Here is a 20387-nt window from a genome sequence, read left to right on the forward strand (position 1 = left end):
CCAATTGCCTAGAGCATCCCATAACCTGCTGAGATCAGACATAGATTCTAATTCTGTTCCCAGGTGTAAAACTGGGCACTACCCCGTGTTCCCAGCACTGCCTGTGATTTCCAGAAGGCAGGTCTGAACATAGGCTGTGCACTTCTGCTAAGATTTGTCAGGCAGGAGCAATCCCTCACCAGCACAAGCAGCAGCATCCCCTAATAAGACTGCAGTTACTCAATCAAGGGAAATCCTTTCATGCTGATAAAACTGCCATCACATAACTTCTAGCCGAGGTCAGAGGGGTGAAAAGGAGGGAGCCCAGCAGGCAAGATGGAACAGCTCACTGCACAGCCCTCCCATCCCATGGGACAAAGCAGCCTGGGGAAGGAACAGGGCTCTCTGAGCACTGCACACTGCTGATGCCACTCCCAGTACTGAGCTAGCTGAGCACACAAAGGAAATGCAGCACATGACAATATGCATCATTTTTTAATGTGGGCTGTGGCATTCTGTAGAGCGCAAGGACATTTCAGTACAAGGCAGAGTTGTGTCTCCCACATGGGACAAACACTGGTGACACAAACACTGGGCACAAATTCTTCAACTCTGCATGCAGTTACAAGACTTTTTCAAGGCTACAGAAAAACAATTTATTTATTATTTTGGAAGAACCAGATAACATTTTTATCTAACATGAACAAAAAAATGACGAGAGCAAAGTAGCAGATGAAAGCAGCTCCTGAACTGTGACAGCTGAGAGCTCCAGCAGAGCCTCGACGTCTGCACTCAGTCACAGCACCTCTGCTTGCTGCCTGAGACAACAAAGAGACGCGGTGGAAAAACACTCCAACGTCTGAGGCAATTATAAGCATGCAGTACATGTATTTTTAGTGAATCACTGTTCAGAGAAAGCAACAGATAGGTAAAATGCCCTACAAAGGTTCTACTTTTTGAAGAAAAAAAACCAATCATGACAATAATTAAACTCCCTACAAGACAAGGAAAAACAAGACAAAAGCCATCACCGATGACACTTTTTTAATTTAATATGACCAGACTTTTTCAAAGTAACTTATAAAATAAGAGAGAACAAGAGGACAGGAAGGTTTCATATTTACAGTCATTCAAAAGTAATAGTGTAAGAGCTTAACTCAGATAGTGCTGACAGGATCATGGAAATGTACAGAGAATAATCTTGTAGAACATTATTAGGATTTTTTATGTTGTCTTGTTAGCTATTGAAAGTATCTGTTGCATTTTTATTTTACTTTTTTTACTGCCAAGGTCACCAGATTCTAATTCACCATTTCTGTCTCAAAATGACCAGTGATATCAAAAGAAGCCACTTTTTCTGTATGTAAAAAAACATACAGACAGCAAGAACACCTGCTTTTGTTCTTCCAAAACATCACAGAAGTGGCACAGCAGAGTTAACACTAGAGCTCTACTCTTTAGCATTAAATTAAAAAAAAAAAGTTGGGCAAAGGGAAAAAAGCAGATCAAGGTAGTGTAATCATTCGGTTGGATTCTGGATGACGATCAAGAAGTAGTCTTTATCTGGGAGGGAAAAGAAAAAAAAACAAATTATTCTTTCATTGTTGATATTTATTCACAAAGAAAAGCATTCCTGTTGCTAAATACAGGAACTTTCAGCTTTTTTTCTTTTTCATATCTCACTGATATCCTGTAGGAACCGTACAGTCCTGACATTCATCCCCAGTGATCAAAACAGGTTTGACATGTTGGATCACTTATCTGAGCCTCGTGGTGGAAAAGTCTCACATGCTCAAGAGCCAAATTTAACACCACTTGTCCCTAATAAATGAGAATAACTGACACATGCAATGATTTAATCAAACTAGGCAGCACGAGACAGTGATTTCCCATGTCTCACAGGCAGACTGCTGGACTGAAGGGGTTCCAGCTGCATTTGTTCTGGAGCAACGTTATTTCTCTTTCCATTTTTCATATGGAAATGAGAGGATGCACCAGCATAAACCCCAGAGCCTCTCTTCCCCAGGCATTGCTCTGACCAGCTCCTGCACAGCTTCCTGATGGAGCACCAGCCTCCTTCTTTGCCTCCCCATCAGCAGAATGCCACCACAGAGCAGACGGAGTACAAAGGAACAAAGCTGAGCTCTTGCACTACTAATGCAACTCATCTCATCCGTGTTTCACAGTTGGATGAAATACCGAGGAGTATCTCCAGAAGAGAAGGCTGCTGCCACATTCTGTGACTCATCAGTACAGCTACATGAAAGTCCTTTCCTCTGAGCAGGAACTGAGTGAGCCAGCTAGGACAGAAGCCCTCCTGCACTTCATGTATGAAGAGGGAAGGCCCTATGGGAGCTGTGACAGCAGACAGCTGTCATGGCCACAGGGATCATGAAGTGGTTGAGTTCAAAATTTTTGGTGTAAGGAGGAAAAAAAAAAAAAGCAGAACTGTCACCACAAACTTTTAAAGAGAGCAAACTTTAAGCTTCTCAGGGAGCAAATTAGCCGTGCCCCCTAGAATTCTGCTCACCAGCATCTAGGGGCCCACGAGAGCTAGTCACTTCTCAAGAAATACCCTTTCAAAAACCTGAGAGCAGGCCTGGCTGAAGAGGGAACACCTGGAACTGGGGCAAAAAGAGAAAGCACACAGCCTCTGGAAGCAAGGTGTGGTTTCAAAGGGAGAGTACAGAGCTGCAGTTCACATTTGCAGGGAGAAAACAAGAAAAGCCAAAGCTGTACTTGAGTTGATGCTGAGCAGTGTGGTGTGAGGCAACAAAAAAGCTTTTTCAAGTTTGTCAGCAGCAAGAGGAGGTCAAAAGAAAACAGGGGACTGATACTTGGAGTGAAAGGTCACCTTACAAGTGGAGACATCTAACGCCATTTCTGCCTCAGTATTTAACAACTGCAACAGATCTTGGTTTGCCTGGACCTCTGAGTTGGAGAACATCACTGGGGAAGCAATAACTTTCAATTAGCAGACATTACAATTGTAGGGATGCAGCTGTACCAGCTGAATGGCCATAAGCCCATGGGGTCTGGAGGACTTGTTTCTGAGGAAGTTAGCAGATGTTACAACTAAGTGGCTGGAGCAGCTCAGTGGGAAGGGACTGAGGGCACTGGTGGCAGCAAGCTCAGCAAGAGCCAGCAGTGTGCCCTGGCAGCTGAGAGGCAAACATTTTGGGGTGTATTACACAAAGCACGACCAACAGGTCAAAAGAGGTGATTCTCCCACGATGTTTAGCGCTGGTGTGACCTCAGCTTGAACACTGCGTACAGCTCAGGGCTCCACAACATAGAAGGGACATTAAGGTTCTTGGAAGCATCCTGAGGAGGACACAGAGTAGGCAGCAGGGCTGGGAGATGTGTGCTGTGAGGAGAGCCTGAGTTGCCTGGTCTGAAGAACAGGAGGCTGAGAGGCAGCCTCACTGTGCCCTGCAGCCCCTGAGGAGGGGGAGCAGAGGGAGCTGCTGGAATCTGCTCCTGGGAACCAAGGACAGAATGTGCAGTAACGGTCCAACATTGTGCCAGTTTCCAATTGAACTATCCCATTTCAGATGCATTAGACTGGTTTATAAGTTCAGCACTCAGCTAGGTGAAACTGGTCTCGAAACATTTCCTTCCTACATTCTGGATTTCATATTGAAAAACACAAAGCATGAGAGGCTGCAACACGCTGTCGAATGCTAATTAACCATTTCTACTCCGATAAAAGCAAACTAAGGTCAGTGATAAGTTTCCAACTGAAGAAAGCAATGAAGGACAAAGCCTTTGGAAAAGAACAGAGTAGGTAACATGAATAAGAGCAGCATGCAGAATTCTTTTCTCTTTTCTTCTCTACCACAGAGAAACCAACAAGTGACTTTGACAGACCTCACAAGAGAAGTATCTGCTGGATGCTCTGATGCCTGCTTTCAGCCTACTTCCTCTTACCTGGAGCAACCATGATTTCATTTTTCTTGGAGCGGATCCGCAGGAATGTGAGGTCATTTTGGGGATCAATGTCTCGCACAGTGCTCCTTGCCTTCATGATGAAGCTGTGCATTAGGCCAGCATACTGAATGGTTGTGGTGTTGTCCATAGTACTTTTGATAGGAATACCTGCAAGAAGCCACCATGGGGACAGCAAGGGTCAGTAAGAGAGCTTTTGAACCAACTCCCTCCAGGTATCACCATATCCAACTGCAGTGGCCAGTGAACCTGAGTATGTGTTAGAGAGCTAAAACAGGGGAATGGGATCAGGAGTGCTCTTTTTAAAGCTTAAAAGAAGAGTATGAACAGAAATAAGACAGAGAGGTTAAGTTCTGCAACCACAGACAAAGGTGAGAGTAACCACTTCCCTCTACTAGCATCAGTGGTTTACTTTTGCTTTGTCAATTATTCATTTGAGATGTATAAACAGATAAATAAAAACAAAAATAAGTGTTTTAGGGGGAGTGGGAATATCTGTCATGTTTTCTAAGGATTATTTCTAGAAAACATTTGGCTTAAACTGACAATCACACAATTTTAACAAGCTGAGCTTAAGTACAGGAAAATCTTCGCTGAAGAGAGACATCAACTGCAACTCCTTAAAATGCACGAGTGGTGTAAGCTACGATCTCAGAAAACAGACTGACAATACCTTCAGAATTAACCACAATGATTCCTTGCACTCCTTTCTGGCTCTGAATTCGCTTCAGCGTTTCTTCTACCTCAGCCTGCAAAAACAGAAAGCACAAATCAAAAGATCACAGTTGCTGTTTGCCTTCAACCAAAGCTTCACAACAGTGTGCCTGAAAGTAAAGATGCACAAAGATGACACCAACAGACACTGCCTATACCTTTCCATAAAGCACTGTGTACTCCAGTACTATTTTCTCTGCCTGGTCTTTTTAGTTGGTTTCCACTCATTTTGGATTTCAGGGGGAAGTTCTTTACAGAGTGGTGAGGTGCTGGCACAGGCTGCCCAGAGAGGCTGTGGATGCCCCATCCCTGCAGGTGTTCAGAACCACGTTGGATGGAGCCCTGGGCAGCCTGGTCTAGTGCCAGATCTGGAGGTTGGTGGTGCTGCCTGTGGCAGGGGGTTGGAGCTTGATGATCCTTAGGCTTTTTTTCCCAAACAAGCCATTCTATGATTCTATGATCTGTCTGAGTAATCTTCAGTCATTTGTGATTACAATCTTGTGCAAACATGGAACTCTCTTTTAATTTTGCCCTCTCCTCCTCCCGACCCTCCTGCAGCCCCAGAAATGAGCTCCTTACTGCTGACTCACAGAGGAAAGACTTCTTAGACTGCTACAGCACAGGCACGCAGCAAAATCTGTATACATACAAATGGAATTCATGAACAAAACAGAATAACACACACTCTACATGCAGAGCTACCCTCCCTTTCCTCAAACCAATGCTAAGAGGAATTAAAAACATAAAAAGCAAAAGGAAGAAGTGATCCGTGCTCTTTATTTAGAATTACTGATGCAGGGATCACTACTTTGGAAAATCAACTCCCCCAAAAATAAAAGAAAAAAAGATGACTGAAGGCCCAAGCATCAGTTTTGATGTTTTGACTCCCTGGAAAGGAAACAGAGGCGTGCTGCACATGTCAGATCCTGCAAGACCTGGCACAGAACAAAAGAATCAGTTAAAGTCATGGGAAAGGCCAGAGCTACAGGGGGCACCTGGCCAACAGGGCTGCATTTGTCAGGCACTGCGAGTAACCCCCTGCCCACCTCCCCCAGCTGGGAGAGGTGATTTGTGTCAGCAAAAGAAAGCATCAGTTCAGCCTAAGAACTGCCAGCAAACCTTCCACAGGGCTTTGGGAACATAAGTAGTTCAGAGTAATGCAGTCTGCTGCTATGATCAGACAGCACCACCTGAGCTTGTCTTGATAAAGCAGAATTATTATCCTCAAGTTAGTTTAATTGCTTTGGCAGAGGCCTTGATTTCTTCTGAATGCTGGACTGCTTCCAAGTGGAAGACAAGAAAAGAAAACAAACAAACAGATAACTACAGAGTGTGAAAATGCTGAGTGATAAACAGTGGCACTCTGTTCCATCTGAAAAAATGTCCTATCTTCTTCTTAGATGCATCTGAGTCCAAAGCCATCAAATACTTAATCAGACCTCAACAAATCTGCTTGGGCGCCAAGAAGCATCCACACAGAACTACACTGACTTTGAATCTCCTCTACCAACCAGAAGATAACCCAACTCAGAGGACGGGGAGCAGCTCTGGCAGCCCACAGCTGTTTGTTCAGGGATGTCTTCTGGAGCTGCACGCAGAGAAGACTCCTCCCCAAGTCCTCACTGACCTCTGCCATCCACCGGGCCAACAAAACATCACCCAGAAAAACAGCACGTACTGAACCCGAGCACCAAACAAAACCTGAATCCCAACATAAGGTGATGCAAGAGATAGCACCTGGGAAAGAGCTGCGTTCTGTAAAAGGAGACCAGAATCGCCTCCTGTCACACTCTTACATAAGCTAATGCCCACACGAGCCGCAGACCAGCACGGCAGCTGTTGCCTAGGAGGTGTGAGCCACAACCCCACAGCACCGCGCGTCTCCATGAGCTGCTGCAGTTCTTCACACACAGCTTCCACCCGCGCTCCTTTGTTTCCACACAAACTGAGCCCAGGCGCTGTGAGCACCTGCTGCAACCTGAACAGGAAGCACCATCCGCCCACGAATTTACAATTAAAAAAAAAAAAAAAGGACGTTCCGGGTTCCACAGAACATCGGCCTGAAGAAGCCGGTAATTGACACGGCCTTTTCTCCCGACTTCCCTCCGGCCGTCTCGCCCCACAGCTCGGATCCGCAGCGTTCACACAGCGCAGCGGTGCAGGGCAGCGCCGCGGCCTTCCCCCGCACGGCTCTGGGCGGCGCCGGCCGCCCCAGCGCCCCGCGGCTCCCAGCGGCTCCCTCGCGATCCCGGCGGCGCGGTTCCCGTCCCAGCACGCCCGGCCCGCGCTCAGCACCGACCCCGAGCGGCGCGGCCCGACGAGCGGCCCCGGCCCGGCCGCCTCACTCACCATCTCGAGCCGCCGCCTCGCCGCCCGGTCACGCCCCGCACGCATGCGCCGCCGGCTCCACCAATCAGAGGGCAGAGCGCGCTCCTGACCCGGAAGCGCTCGTTCCGGGCGGGCTCAGGCGCGTGCGCGTCTCTCAGGGCGGTGCCGCCGGCGCCGCGGTAACGGCCGGCCCAGCGGGGCCCTCGGCCGAGAGCTGTGGCAGCGGCTCGGGCGCTTTGTGAAACGCAGCTCCCGCCGCTGGTAAGCGTACCCGATAAAAGGCGTCGTTGCTCTCGTTGTCCTCAGTTCTTCGGACTCCGTCCTTTGCCTCAACTGAACGCTGCGTGTCGCAGCCCTGCGAGCGGCATCCATGCGGGGAGACGGCGTCCGCCGCTCCGGGCTGTCGCGGAGTCACCGAACGGCCTGGGTTGAAAAGGACCGCGGGATCATCAGTTCCAGCCCCTGCTTTGCGCATTCGCAGAAAGGCAGCTGAGAAGAAAACGCTGACCTGAAGGAGTTTTTGGTTTGTTTTCTCCTCACTTGTAGCCAAAGCACTGAAAAATAAGCAGGAGCTGACGCAGCACATTGCCTCCCTCCCCTGCAGTGGGCCCAGAGCTGAGCGACGCGCAGCGCTTCCATCTGCACGCTCTCAGTGCAGCACCCCGTGCTCTTTAAGCAGCACACAGCCAAACACTGCAGCATCAGATGGCCGTTTTTCCCTCTGCCTCAATTCGATGTGAAATATGGCTGCAGCTACTTCAGATTTTCTGAAGAAGTATCAAAATTTGGGTTTGCGCAACTTGATTGTCTGCTCTCCTCCTGCAGATATGTACTAGGCGTAGAACACTATGTTTGGAATCTGCTGCAACTAACCAACTGACCCCTGGTCATCTGGGAGAGCAAGCACAGGCAAAGTACGGCGGGGAAGAAAGGCAGAGTGCCTCTGGGGGACGATCGCCTTGTGCACGGCGGGCACTGAAGGCTGATGTCCCTCTAAGGCCAATTCTTAACTGCCACTGAAAGATCGCAGTGATCAGGAGAGGTACCTGGTGAGAGGATGAAAACAAATGCCTCTTCTGCATTTAAGAGGGATGCAGGAATGCCACTCTGCCTCATCAGAGTGTGGGAAGTTAGGCAACACCTCCTCCTAGGAGTCATCTCCAGATCATTAAGGAAAAGGGAGACTGAGAACAAAGGGGAAATCACTGGGTACCGATGTGACAGCTTTCAACAAAGGGGAGGGGGGAGCAGGTTGGTGGGAGAGGAAACACCAGTGAATTCTGTTTCTCTCCGCCTAAATAAGGCCTTCCTCACTATCTCCCACAACAGCCTCGTAGGCAAGTTGATGAAATACCAGCTGAAAAAGAGGGCTGCAAGGTGGACAGAAAACTAGCTGAACGGCTAGACAGAGAGGGCTGTGAGAACTGGCAAAAAGCTCAGCTGGAAGCCAGTTGATAGTAGGGTGCCTGGGCCTCTACCCAGCACCAGTATCGTTCAACCACTCCATCAGTGACCTGGCAGCACAGTCTGCAGAGGATGCAGAGGTACGATGAGCAGGTTAATCAGCAGATCATCACGCAGTAATTCAAAAGCAGAAACTCCATAGAGCGACAGGAAAAAGCATGGCAAAGCACTCACTGCTCTTGGCTCAGCAATGTGCCCTCGCAGCAGCCTGGCACACAACACGCGGCGCAACCCATAACGCACTGAAAGCCACTGGAGCTGAAGCAGCGCAGCACAGCTCAGTGTCCTGCAACCCCAAGGCTGAGCTCAGGGCCTGAGGCACACTCACCTGAGCCCTCCCGCTGCCCTCTCTCCTCCTCCCCAGCAGCTCCCAGCGCTGCTCTTCACACCATCCCACCCACACCTCACCTCCTCGTGTCTCAGCAGGAGGCTGATGTGCAGGCCATGGCTGCCCGCGTGCAGCTGGGCTTCCCAGGGCAAACAGCAACCCTCAGTACAGCCCAGCGCTGAAAAAGCCATCATGGAAGAGAGGCAAGCCCAAGGGGCTGAGTGCGGGGACACATTCCTTCCTCCTGGGCTGCTTCCCTCCTTTGAGCTTTTGCTAGCAGTCCTTGGAGAGCAAGGGGATGCTCACAGCCTGTCGCTAGCACTTACAGTTGGGCTGAAAGGCCACCCGCTGGGAAGACCAACAAGGAAACGGGGGAAAACCAGCACAATTTCAGGGGAGAGCCGGCCGCTTCATCGCCCCGCAATTGCCAGCCCAAGCAAGGGACCTTCTGACAGCTACGGAAAGAGGCAGCACCAGTTTTAAAAAGTTGGTTTCCTTTTATTCAATACAAAAGGATTTGGGTTATATTGACCAATGCAGCCCAAAATGAAACCCCAGCGTCCAGGATTTCTGCTCAACAATGAGTCCTTCAGCCTCCAGTCAGACACAAGGAGAAGCCTGACCCTGGGGCTACGTCACCTCCTCTCTCTCCAGGCCCGGCTAGCCGTATTTCAATCTCATACTAGACCGGCTCTGGCCCTGAAGAGATGCATCCTGAAGGAACACAGCATCCCCATCTCTTGCCAGAGATGAAGTCCTGCCTCCAGCAAGTCCTCTTTGCTTGGAACGCAGCACACGCCCTTCCCTTCCAGTTGCCTCGGCTCCTCCGCACTGTCCGTGACAGGGAAAGCACGGCCATGCCAGAAAACCAGACCACTCAGTCAGCTGCCTTTGGTGCCACCTCTGAGGAAGCATTCCAGGTGATTCTGGTGTCCTGTGGGCCTTCTTGTTAAGCCTTTATCGGTTCTTTTGGCTTTCCTTCTTGGCTTTCTTCCTCAGCTGAGCAGCACTTGCCTTGGGTTTCTTCACTGTCTCCCAGGCCTTAGTCCCGAGACCGAGCGAGTCCTACAAGAATCAATTCAGAACCGGTCAGGGAAGCTTCACAGCTAACGACTGGCTGACAGCTCGCTTTGGGAGCTCAAGTCACCCGCCCAGGCAGCTTTGGCTGCCAGTACTGGAAACCGCCTTCCTGGCATTAGGGCACACTAGAAACTCCACCTCTACCTCCTTCCCAAAAGTCCCACACAAACCAGAATCCAAAGCCATCTCCTGCAAGGCAGCGCCTGCACAGGGCTTGGACACCCTGCCTGGCAGCACACAGCACAGCAGCAGCAGCACGATAAGGGGAGCTTGCAGCTCAAGGCTTCTTGCATGCATCAGGAACAGCACGCACACGCAAGGAAGGACAGAACAAACTACGGCACTCTCAGCAGTGCCGGGGCACACTACCATAGGCCACAGCTACTAATTGATCCCTCCCTGCCTACTGTCTGTGCCTTTCTATCAGCCTCTGAGAGCACGACTTACTGGCTTATGCACCTGGAATCTGGCACGATTACAGCCAGCGCACAGAGAAGCTGCAAAGTGGCTCACAGAAGAGATCGTGGCGCAGCACATTCTCCGCCAGCGTGGGCTCAGGGATCTCAGACGGGGAGAAATGCCCTTCAGCAGCCACACAGCAGACAGCCTGCTGCTCTCCTGCTCTCCAGGAGGCTGCTTTCTACAAGAGGGGAAAAACAGTCATTATTGTCGCATGCACATTGGTGTTACAGGCTGACTCAGAGAGCCGTTCTGAAGGTATCCTTGGCCTACTGACCCAGTCACAAGGAAGGGCACAAAACTTGCAGCTGCGCTGTCTTTTACCGCCTGCCGAGGAAAAGACTCCTCCAACTTGAGCACTGCTCCACTTGCAGGCGAGGGGAGCAGGAGCTGAAAAGGACAGGTGGACATCAAATAAAGGAAAAGCTTCACAGAAAGCAGATCTGTTGCAGACAGTGCCACGAGCTGTGTTAGCACAGCACTGCCTTAGCGCACGCTTACACTAAGGCACACCTACCTTGCAGGGGCCGCACAGGAAGTTTGTGACACAGGCACCTATGGCCCCCCTGACCCCCAGCTCCATTTCTCAGCCGCTCACGGTCCTCGATGTTCTGCAACAGGAAAGGCACAAGATGGAAATTCAACTCATCGCAGACGTCATCAAACCTCCCTTCTCAGGGCACTCGCACTCATTTCTCTGCATGATAAATCAGGGGAGTGCTTACCGAGTGAGCAGCATTTACTGCCAGTTGGTAGCAGCAACCTCTGCCTAACTCTAAACTACTAACAGGACCCTATGCCTAACTCTGAACCATGAACAGTACCCTATGCCTAACTCTAAATGATGAACAGTAACCTATGCCTAACTCTAAATGATGAACAGTAACCTATGCCTAACACTAAAACTAAACTTAACACTAAACTAAGCTAACGCTACAATCAACACCAAAACCCAAACTCCTACTGGGGGAAGATGGAACTGGGGGCCCGCAGAACCGCAGAGGAGCAACAAGGTGGAGGAGGAGCAGATGTTAAGCTATGCCACCCAGCTAATGCTGGGGGCGGGGGCCGCGCAGCGGGTAAGGAGCCCAGCGCCCGGACCAGCGATGGCAGAGCTGTGACCGCGCCGATGCGGGGCCTGGCACGGTGGTGTGGTGCCAGGCCGGCTGTGCCGCAGGCGAATCAACCTCCATGGGCTCCTCTGGAGGCGGATCCACCTCCATGGGCTCCACTGGAGGCGGATCCACCTCCATGGGCTTCCCATGGGCGGTCACGGCGGTGGTCCGGGCGCGATGGAACCACGCTCTCTTCTTCCGCTCCCTCCTCCGCTTGATGGTCATGGCGGGCCCCCTCCTCCTCTTCGGTTCTGGGGCCCCCAGCTCCCTCTTCCCGTTTAAAATCACGCTCTCCTCAGCTCTCTCTCTCTTAGTGCTGGACATGGCTGCCACCTGCCCAGCACACTCAGAGACGAGTGCGCCGGGTGGGGAGGCAGCGACCAAGGTGACAGCTGTGACATGGGGAAGGTTCTACGGTGGCGCCTGTGCTGCTGCTGGGAGTGGCGTTCTGCATAGGATGAGGAGGGGGCTGGAGGACGGGGCACGGGACGGGAGCTAGAAGGCGCTCCCTGTGCCCAGCGGGCAGCCCTTCTCTCCGGCGAGCAACAGGGCACAGAGGAGCTGAACCCGAGAAAAGGGCCTCAGCCTCCTGCACCCTCTCCACACGGCACATAGAAGCAGTTCATCACAAGGGCACTCAAGCTGCATTTGCTGAATACGCAGCGCCTGGGACGCTGACTTACTCCTGTATTTGTATCAAACGGAACACGGAGGGAAATGCACAGTAATTTGCCACTGCTCATGAAATAAAAACCGTAAAGCAACAACTGATGGTTGCAAAATTGCTTTCACACTTCTCCTGTAAGCACGGTAATCCAAGCCTCGGCCAGCTACTGCTTTAACTGCAGGCAAATTATACTGCAGGTAATAATTCACCTATTGTACCACTCACAACAGGAACCTTTTGCTTTCCCTCACTCAGAGTACAGAAACATTTCTACGTTTTAAAGAAAAAATGAAGAATCCAAATAAACTCTTTGAGGCAAGACACCAATCATCTGACAAATTCCACGTGGGTATGAAATATCTCACTCTGCCCACTTTGCTCTCAGGAGGAGCAATGTATGAACTCTCACATTTAAAGCCACATAGCAGATTATGTCCTGCAACAGTAACTTTCCTTCTACTTCCTTTTACTGCTTTCTTACTACTTGACTTCTTGCTAATTGGAAGACAGCAAGTTGTCTCACTATTTAACACCTCTGTTTCACTGACTTAGCAGTTCACAACAGGCATCAAAACTGCTTAAATTTTAATTCCTTTCTAGATCAAACCATATACACACACACACACACACACTTGAAGGTGTACTAGGTCAAACAGTTTAAAAAGCCTTCACTTTAAAAGCTTTGGGGCATTTTTGTTATGCAGCAAAAGACAGATGTTACGTGTATTTCGGGATGCTTAACAGAGGAAAACAGAAAAGGCAGCAGAAAAATCCACTGAACTCATACCCAGGTGGAAGAGGACCTTGACTGACTGTAGTTAGTGCCTGAGTTGCAGGAGTTACTGGCTGGACTTGTCTTGATACTGGAGGTGTGGTGAGTGCAGCAGTTGCAGGAGCTGTTGTTGCTGCTGTTGCCCCCTCAGGGCTCGGTTCTGAAGATGGATTTGCAGCTGCACCTGCCAGTGAACCTGCACTGGCCCCATCATTCTCTGAGGACGTGGATGGAGAACCATTTACACTTCCTATGAGGCCAGACGTGTCAGAAGAAAAAAAAAATAAAATCTTGAATTGGTATTTCTCTCCTTGTTGGTAACCTATTTCAGAATTTGTAAGGCACAGAAGTAAACATGCAGAAGGTGGTAGTTTGAATACAGCCACATTTTCTACTTCACACACACACAAAAGGCAACTTAGCTGCACTCTGTAAAAATGCTTTCATCCGAGAACTGCTATCAGCTGCACAGCTCTGACACTCCAAAGAAAAGAGATTCACCAAAGCAACTTGTCTGCATTCTCTAAACACGAGATGATTATAAAGAAAAAGCTACTTGCTTGCACTGATGGATTTCCCATTTATTATTTGCAACAATTTAAGAGGCAGCGTGCCTAACATTTTCAAGAAGAGATTTGACACAACATGGAAAAATTAAGGCTGTGGGAGGGAGAATACATGCATTCTTTAAACGCTTTCAGAGTTTTTTTCCCATGCAGGCCATTTGGTAGGCAGTATTAAGAACCATGCACAAGTCTTATTACTAAGCTACGCTGTCTTCATCTTTTCAAATAATTCCTGCAGCCTAGTTTTGCACCCAGCCTCAGTATTTATCAGCTGTGACAAGGAGATCACCCTCTCCACACGGCACATACAAGCAGTTCATCACAAGGGCACTCAAGCTGCATTTGCTGAACACACAGCGCTTGGGACGCTGACTTACTCCTGTATTTGTATCAGACGATACAAATGGGGGATATACTGAGGCTGCCAAGTTCAGCCTTAATGCTTCTAAATAGACACGTGCATACAGCCACAGATCTTCCATTCTCACGCTTGAGCTTTCACACTTGGGTAACATTTGTCAGTCAGAGAGCAGAGAAACCTGCTAAAGTCCAGCACTTGTTCTGTTGTACGGCACTTCAGCTGCAGGGCCAGCGCTGGGCCTGGCTACATCAGCCCGGGCAGCTTCTGCCAGCTCCCACACAGCTTCTCCCCTTTGCACTTTCTCTTGGCAGTGGCCAAGAGAGGGAAAACCAGGCTAACAGGCAGAGACCTGATGCAGGCTGCCGTGCCTGCTGACAACATCGGGAACACTACGGCCGTACGCAGGAAGCTTGACTGCTGTGCTACGACACGGCTAGGAAAGCACCTGCTTGTCCTTCTTGCCACCATACGGACTGATCGGGGCTGTCCTCTTTGTGCCAAACCAGCAGAGCACAGCCTGCAGCGGCTGCGTGGGCCAACACGTTCGTTGGGAGCTGCCTGCCACGGCACCCAGCTCAGCTCCTAACAGCACCGCCGATGCTGAACGCGCAACGGGAGCTTGTGCCAAATCAGCCCTGGCCTCTGCTCATACAGCCAGACAACAGCCAGAGCTGGACGGGACACACAGAGGGCACCCAGTCCAACTCCCAGCCCCACACACGACCATTTGCCTCTCGTGCACTCAATGATGGCATCCTATCAGGAACACAAAACACACCAAGGCCTGCCCAACCGCAAACACCGCCAGCTACTGCCACACACACACTGGGAAATCCCTGATGCTGCTGCTTCCGAAGACCAGCTGAGAGAAGCATTTGCCTGGGACGGATGGGCTGCGACTGGATGGAATCCTGCCTCTGAATCGGGACGCTGGACACAGCCTCACTGTGCACCCAAAGACTGAGAACAGCGCCCACAAAGGGCAGAAATGCCACGCGCGCTCCTCACTGCTGCCCAACTTCACATCTCCCTCGCCTTCCCTCCCTCCGTACCTCCCACCAATCCGTCAAGGCAGCCGTTCCCAGGCAACAAACACAATCACACTGACCTTCAGCCCACACCTGGGACAGCCAGGGCAAGTGACAAACCTTCAGCCATGCCCGCTCCTCCCCCACTCAAACACGGCTCCAAGGCGCGGGGATCCATTCCTCGCCCGGGCTTTGCTCGGCACAGATTCCAGCGGGGAGTCCTCATTCACACACCTGAAACAACGCACAAAAACACGTCAGAAAAGGCAACGCATCCCTACGCCACCAAAACACAAAATCCCCTCCATGGATCCCGCCAGTCACCCTTGTCACGACGAGAGCGAGCGAGACGCCGGCTTCCCCGCCGCGCCCAAAGGAGGAGCGACGGCACTGGATCGCAGAGCCGCAGCTCCCACCGCACGACGGAGCGCGGCGCCGTCACCGCCCTTCCCAAGGCAGCAGCGCCGCCGCCCGGGAGCCGCCCCGCTCGCCCCTGCGCTCCGGCACCCGCAGCCCTCGCGAGGCCGCGCGGCCCGCAAAGCCGCGAGCCGGGATCCGCCTCTGGCTGCCGGCAGCGCCGCGAGCCGCTCCCCCGACGGCCCCTCGATGCCCCCGCACCGAGGCCCGACCCCGTTCCCAGCACGCGGCCCGCTCCTCCCGGCCCCGCTCACTGCCTTCGCGCCGCCGTGCCGCGCCGCCCCGGAAGTGCCCTCCGGCGCCGCGAAGCACTTCCTGCCCCGGCCCTAGCAACCGCCTGCGGCGTCACGTTGCTAAGGGCGGCCCGGGGGCGGCCGGGGCCTGGCGGTGGGGGGCGGCTGCCGGATTCCTCTCGGATGGCGCCGGAGCCACGCGGCTTTGCTGCTTCTCCTCTGCTTTCCTTCCCTTGTCTTCCATTTTCTTTCCTTTTCATTTTCTCTTTTCTTTTCCTTTTTCCTTTCCTTTCTCCTTTCCTTACTTTCCTTTTTCCTTTCCTTCGCTTTCCTTTCTTCGCTTGTCTTTTCCTTTCCTTTTCTCTTCCTTCCCTTCCCCTTCACAGGTCCCTTTTCCTTTCCTTTCTTCCTTCCTTCCCCTCCATTCCCCACCCCTCCTCTCCCTTCCCTTTTCTCTCTCTCCACGCTCTCTATCCAGCTCTGAAATGGAGATGCCTCGAGAAGATCATCTACACAGGCAATAAATGGCTTGTGCTGCGTTTCATTGCTTTGTGCTCTCGACAGACTCGCATTCGGTTTGCCCTTCACACAACCATCACAGAATGGCCATGGCTGGAAGGGACCTCAAGGATCATGAATCTCCCAACCCCCTGCCACACGCAGGGCCACCAACCTCCCCATTCAATACCAGTCCAGGCTGCCCAGGCATCCAACCTGGCCTTGAACACCTCAGGGATGGACGGGGCATCCACAGCCTCTCTGGGCAGCTGTTCCAGCACCTCACCGCTCTCTCTGTAAAGAACTTCCCTGACATCCAACCTCAATCTTCCCTCCCTCTACTTGAAACCATTTCCCCTTGTCCTGCTGTTCTCTACCCTTCCCAAGAGTTGACTCCCCTCCTGTTCGTAGGCTCCCTTCAGGCACTGACAGACTGCAATGATTCACCCCGCAGCCTTCTTTTCTCCAGGCTGAACAAGCCCAGCTCCCTCAGCCTCCCTTCATAGGGGAGCTGCTCCAGTCCCTCATCATCTCTGTGGCTCCTCTGGACCCTCTCCAACAGCTCTCTGTCTCTCTTGCAATGGGGGCTCCAGACCTGCACACAGCACTCCAGATGGGGCCTCACAAGAGCAGAGCACAGGGGGACGATCACCTCCCTGCTCCTGTTGGCCACCCCTCTTTTTCTGGCCCTGTCCTGAGCCCCAAGTATCAGGAGTGCCCGGCTGCTTTTGCTGCAGAGCCTTATTATCCCAGAGCACCAAGGCTTGGGGGAAAACCTCAGCAGCTACATATGTGCTGAGGGAAGATTTCATGCCCTGGCCTACACACAGCCCGCCCTTCCCCGCTCTGCGTGCCGGCGTCCCCCGCAGCCCCTGTGCTGTGACAAACACCAGTGGGGCTCAGGCCCAATGCCTGCTCACATCCCCAGGAGGCAGAAATCTGAAAACGTGCAACCCCAGCCTTCCTCCAGCCCCCAGAACAGCTAAGTCAGTCATTTCTACGCTGGTGCTTCGTAACACAGAAGGAAGGACAACAGGACTACCATCTCTTTAAGTCGTTTTATAAAAGTATTTGACTTACTGAGATACTGTTACAGTTACCTGAGTATTTGAAATTACAATACAAGGAAATTTCGACAATGAATTTCAGTACAGTATTTTACAATCCAGTGCTGCTGATCCCGGTTTACGTCCTAGTTCACGAGAGCATATATACACAAACTATGATTCTGGAAGAAAATTAAAAAGACACCCGCAAGAAAAGGGGGCTGGAGATACCAGTGTAACAAAGAGTTGAAATCACAAATTTGGGGCAGCATGTAGTGATAATGCAAAGAAGAAAGATTAAACAGGTTTTTTGTTTTGAGTTTTTTTTCTTTTTCTGGAACACAAACAAATGCATTAGAATACAAGATTCAGTGCTAGATCAGATGAAGACACGACGCATTTACTGCACAATTTCATATACAAACACCTCCTGAGCTACCTGGAGCAATAAGGCTTTGTTACTTTAGATCAGCAGCTCAGCATTTCATTCATTTTTCATGTCATTCTCATAAGGCAAAATTCTAAATAGAAGTTATTTTCATGCTTGAAAATGAGGATTAATTGGCGGCTACGTATGAATACGTATTTGTGATGCAGCATGAATTTACACAGCTCAGGCTGCTGAAGCAGTGGTGGGAGTAGCAGTGGGAGACAAATTCATTAACCTCCGCTGAAAGTCCAATATTATCTGGGATAGCAGATGCTGTGGGTCATCCACGTGATGTTTCCACCACATCCCCATAAAGAACAGAAAAGTGCAGCCATGGTTCATATTGACAGCTTTTTATTTCTACAGAACACGCTATAAAAAATTAACAGACTTGTTAGCTTACAAAGTAAAACGTTTAAGTAAACTTTTCTTCAGACTTGAAGAACATTGCCAATTCATCACGCTAGTACTAGCTTATTTAATTTCTGGCCAAATACAATGTTTCACAGACTTTTTTTCCCAGCTGATTCTTTGTTTGCAGTATTTTAAAATCATTTCTGGTGCTTGGGATATCCAGCCCCCTCTCCCCATCCTAATTCAGCAGGAAAGACACAAACATGCCACTTAAATTAAAGAAAGAAAAAATGGAGTAAGTGGAATCCGAGACTGCAAAAATATATACAAGCATTTACCTTTTTCCTGAACTAAACATTTCAACCATAAAAATATTAAACAGCCATACCCTATAGAACTAGGGCTAAGGCTATTTCAATTATAACTATTTTTTATTTTAAAAATATAGGGCTGAAAGCCTTTTGGGTGATATTTATACATTACCAACATTTCTAGGCTCCCTACATGAATCATAAATCATTATGCAGAACACAAACTATTTTTCATAGCTTAATTTTGCATTATTCTGTTTAATTCAATCTCTCTTGTAAATATGTTAGATAACTAGATTTCACCGTAAGAATTAGCATAAACAGAATATTTATAAGGCTTTTTTCTTCTCCTTGTGAGCTGTATAGGTAAAATAGCCATCAAACCTTTTGAACTTGGCAGATTTTCCTCCCAGTAAAACTGTGAAGCAAGGTTAGCTTTCATTGCCAGTGAAAAGGTCAAAGAGGATAATCCCTGTATCATCAGAAACTCTTTCCCACTGCTCTGGCTAGAATACGCATGACAAAAAGAGGCATTTCCTCTAAGGTCTTATCATTCTTCTTGTATCACTTTGACTTGAAAAACTCTCAGTCAGTTAAAACTGTAATGTCTTGGTTCTTAAAAGGCCTGAATCAGATTTTCCCTCTGGTAGTTTAGACAGAAGGAAGGAAATGCTCTCTTCAAGACTGGAGGTTCGGTTTTAGTTTCCCGTTGTCCTGGTTCAGCTCCAGCATATAGAAGCATTTCAAAACAGCTGCTGTCCCAATGCTTTGAGCTACAGTTATGCTCTAACCTGTGCTACATGCTACTTCAAGTGCCACATTTCTGACTATGGCTAACAGCCATATCCACTCACCGAAGTTTCCTTTCCTCCCTTCAGGTAAGGAAAGAGCTGACCATACCTGAAAAGTGCATTCAGTCTAGAGGAGCAATAAGACATCACTGTAAACCAGAAGAGAACTGAATATCAACAGTTTCTAAAAGAAAGCAAAAGATGCTATTGATCCAGTAAGAACTTATTACAAAAGTTACTAGCCGTGTAAGCAGCTTAGGGTGACCTAGCATAGAAACTTTCCCCAAGAACTTGTCCTAATCTTTATAGAACTGTTTTCTGATGCTCCAACATGTCGAAAGTCTGGAATCCGTGTATAAACTTCCAAGCCTCTGAGTCTTAGCTAATATGGCATTATCAGTTCATCACCAAAAATGATAAGTATTATCATTTTTAAAATCCAGCTATTTTGTACTTCTTCCTGAGAAACCAACAAAGTCTTCAGAGAAAACTGACTGCAACACGGAAGAATAACACTGAGTATAATGTCCATTAACACTTCCCACAAGGAACATCAGTCTGCAAATGGGAATCTAAATTGAATCAGTGCAATCCCAGGTGGTCTTGTCTTTTGCAAAACAAGGGGAAAACCACAGTGTTAACATAGTTGTAAAAGAAAGATGTGTTACACAGAAAAAGATCAGAACTCTTCGGAGGGCACAAGCAAATGTTCCAGCAACTTTGGGCAGACGTTTATTTTGCTGAAATTAGCAAGACTGTGAGAAAAACAAAGCAAAGCTACGCCCTGGATTTGTGCCACAGTTTGACATCCCCTTAACAGCAGTCTGAGTCCCACTGACATGTGAGCAGACTCCAGGCAAGGAAAAACAGTCCAGCCACACTTGAGTTAGAAACACAGCTTAAGTGATGAATTTGCTCACAGTAGGCAGAGGACGGTTACAAGTTGGCTCTAATAACACTGCTGTAAAGAGGTTATGATGTTGCTGCAGCATTGCAGCTACTAATGAACTTCCCAGTGCATCAGTAGCAAAATATGCTACTAAAAAGGAAAGACAAACTATTTTAAAAAACCTGTCAGTCATTAAGGACACATTCTAAGTAATGAAAGGTAAAACAAAGCTGAGCCCAAAGCTGTATTAAATCTCTACTTGGGTCATAATTCCTTTGTAGCCATATCTGATTGCTCTTTTGATTTCTGAAAGTGCTCAGTAGAAATCCAGAGTTAATGTGGAGAAAACCTCAGGTTAACATCCATTGACTTACACGCTAGTATTGTTAAATAAATCCAAGTCAAGTCTACTTTACAATGAAGTGTGCAACAAGCAGAAGAAGTGAAGAAGAACAACATCGTGTTGAGTTCACATTCTTCAAGGTGCAAATCACAGCTATTCCTGCCCAAAACCTTCTGTTTCTTCAATTGCAAATAACAGCTTTTCCTTCAACTGCTCATAATTCTTATAGGGTGGAAGGTCTAAGCGATTGAAACTGAAAACAAAGA

General features: G+C 49.2%; 2 protein-coding genes across 6 annotated transcripts in view; both read right to left on the reverse strand.

The window, feature by feature from the left end:
• Positions 1 to 460: 460 nt before the first annotated feature.
• Positions 461 to 7726, reverse strand: DYNLRB1 (dynein light chain roadblock-type 1). Of its 2 annotated transcripts, none has more exons than XM_090152232.1 (4): positions 7241 to 7726; positions 4601 to 4676; positions 3910 to 4077; positions 461 to 1542 (listed from the first exon to the last, which is right to left on the reverse strand). In XM_090152232.1, the coding sequence occupies exons 1-4, from the start codon at positions 7553 to 7555 to the stop codon at positions 1499 to 1501; spliced, it is 603 nt and encodes a 200-aa protein (XP_090008358.1). In that variant the 5' UTR covers positions 7556 to 7726; the 3' UTR covers positions 461 to 1498. The 2 variants fall into 2 exon arrangements, with proteins under 2 accessions (XP_090008358.1, XP_090008359.1); XM_090152233.1 differs by lacking the exon at positions 7241 to 7726 and adding an exon at positions 6991 to 7113.
• A 1132-nt stretch (positions 7727 to 8858) lies between these two features.
• Positions 8859 to 20387, reverse strand: part of ITCH (itchy E3 ubiquitin protein ligase) — a 68849-nt gene continuing 57320 nt past the window's right edge. Inside the window, exons 24-29 of one of the 4 annotated variants that reach the window (XM_090152229.1) lie at positions 15484 to 20374; positions 14890 to 15043; positions 12870 to 13104; positions 10818 to 10911; positions 10578 to 10690; positions 8859 to 10481 (exon numbers count right to left, since the gene is read on the reverse strand). In XM_090152229.1, coding sequence (XP_090008355.1) covers positions 20275 to 20374 — 100 coding nt within the window. In that variant the 3' untranslated portion in view covers positions 8859 to 10481; positions 10578 to 10690; positions 10818 to 10911; ... (1 more) ...; positions 14890 to 15043; positions 15484 to 20274. Of the gene's footprint in view, positions 10482 to 10577; positions 10691 to 10817; positions 10912 to 12869; positions 13105 to 14889; positions 15044 to 15427; positions 20375 to 20387 lie in introns of all 4 variants that reach the window. The other 3 variants (XM_090152231.1, XM_090152228.1, XM_090152230.1) reach the window with 3 other exon arrangements.

The sequence above is a fragment of the Phasianus colchicus genome, chromosome 17, assembly GCF_987193195.1.
Source record: "Phasianus colchicus chromosome 17, bPhaCol1.hap1.1, whole genome shotgun sequence".
In the NCBI taxonomy this organism is placed as follows: Eukaryota; Metazoa; Chordata; class Aves; order Galliformes; family Phasianidae; genus Phasianus; species Phasianus colchicus.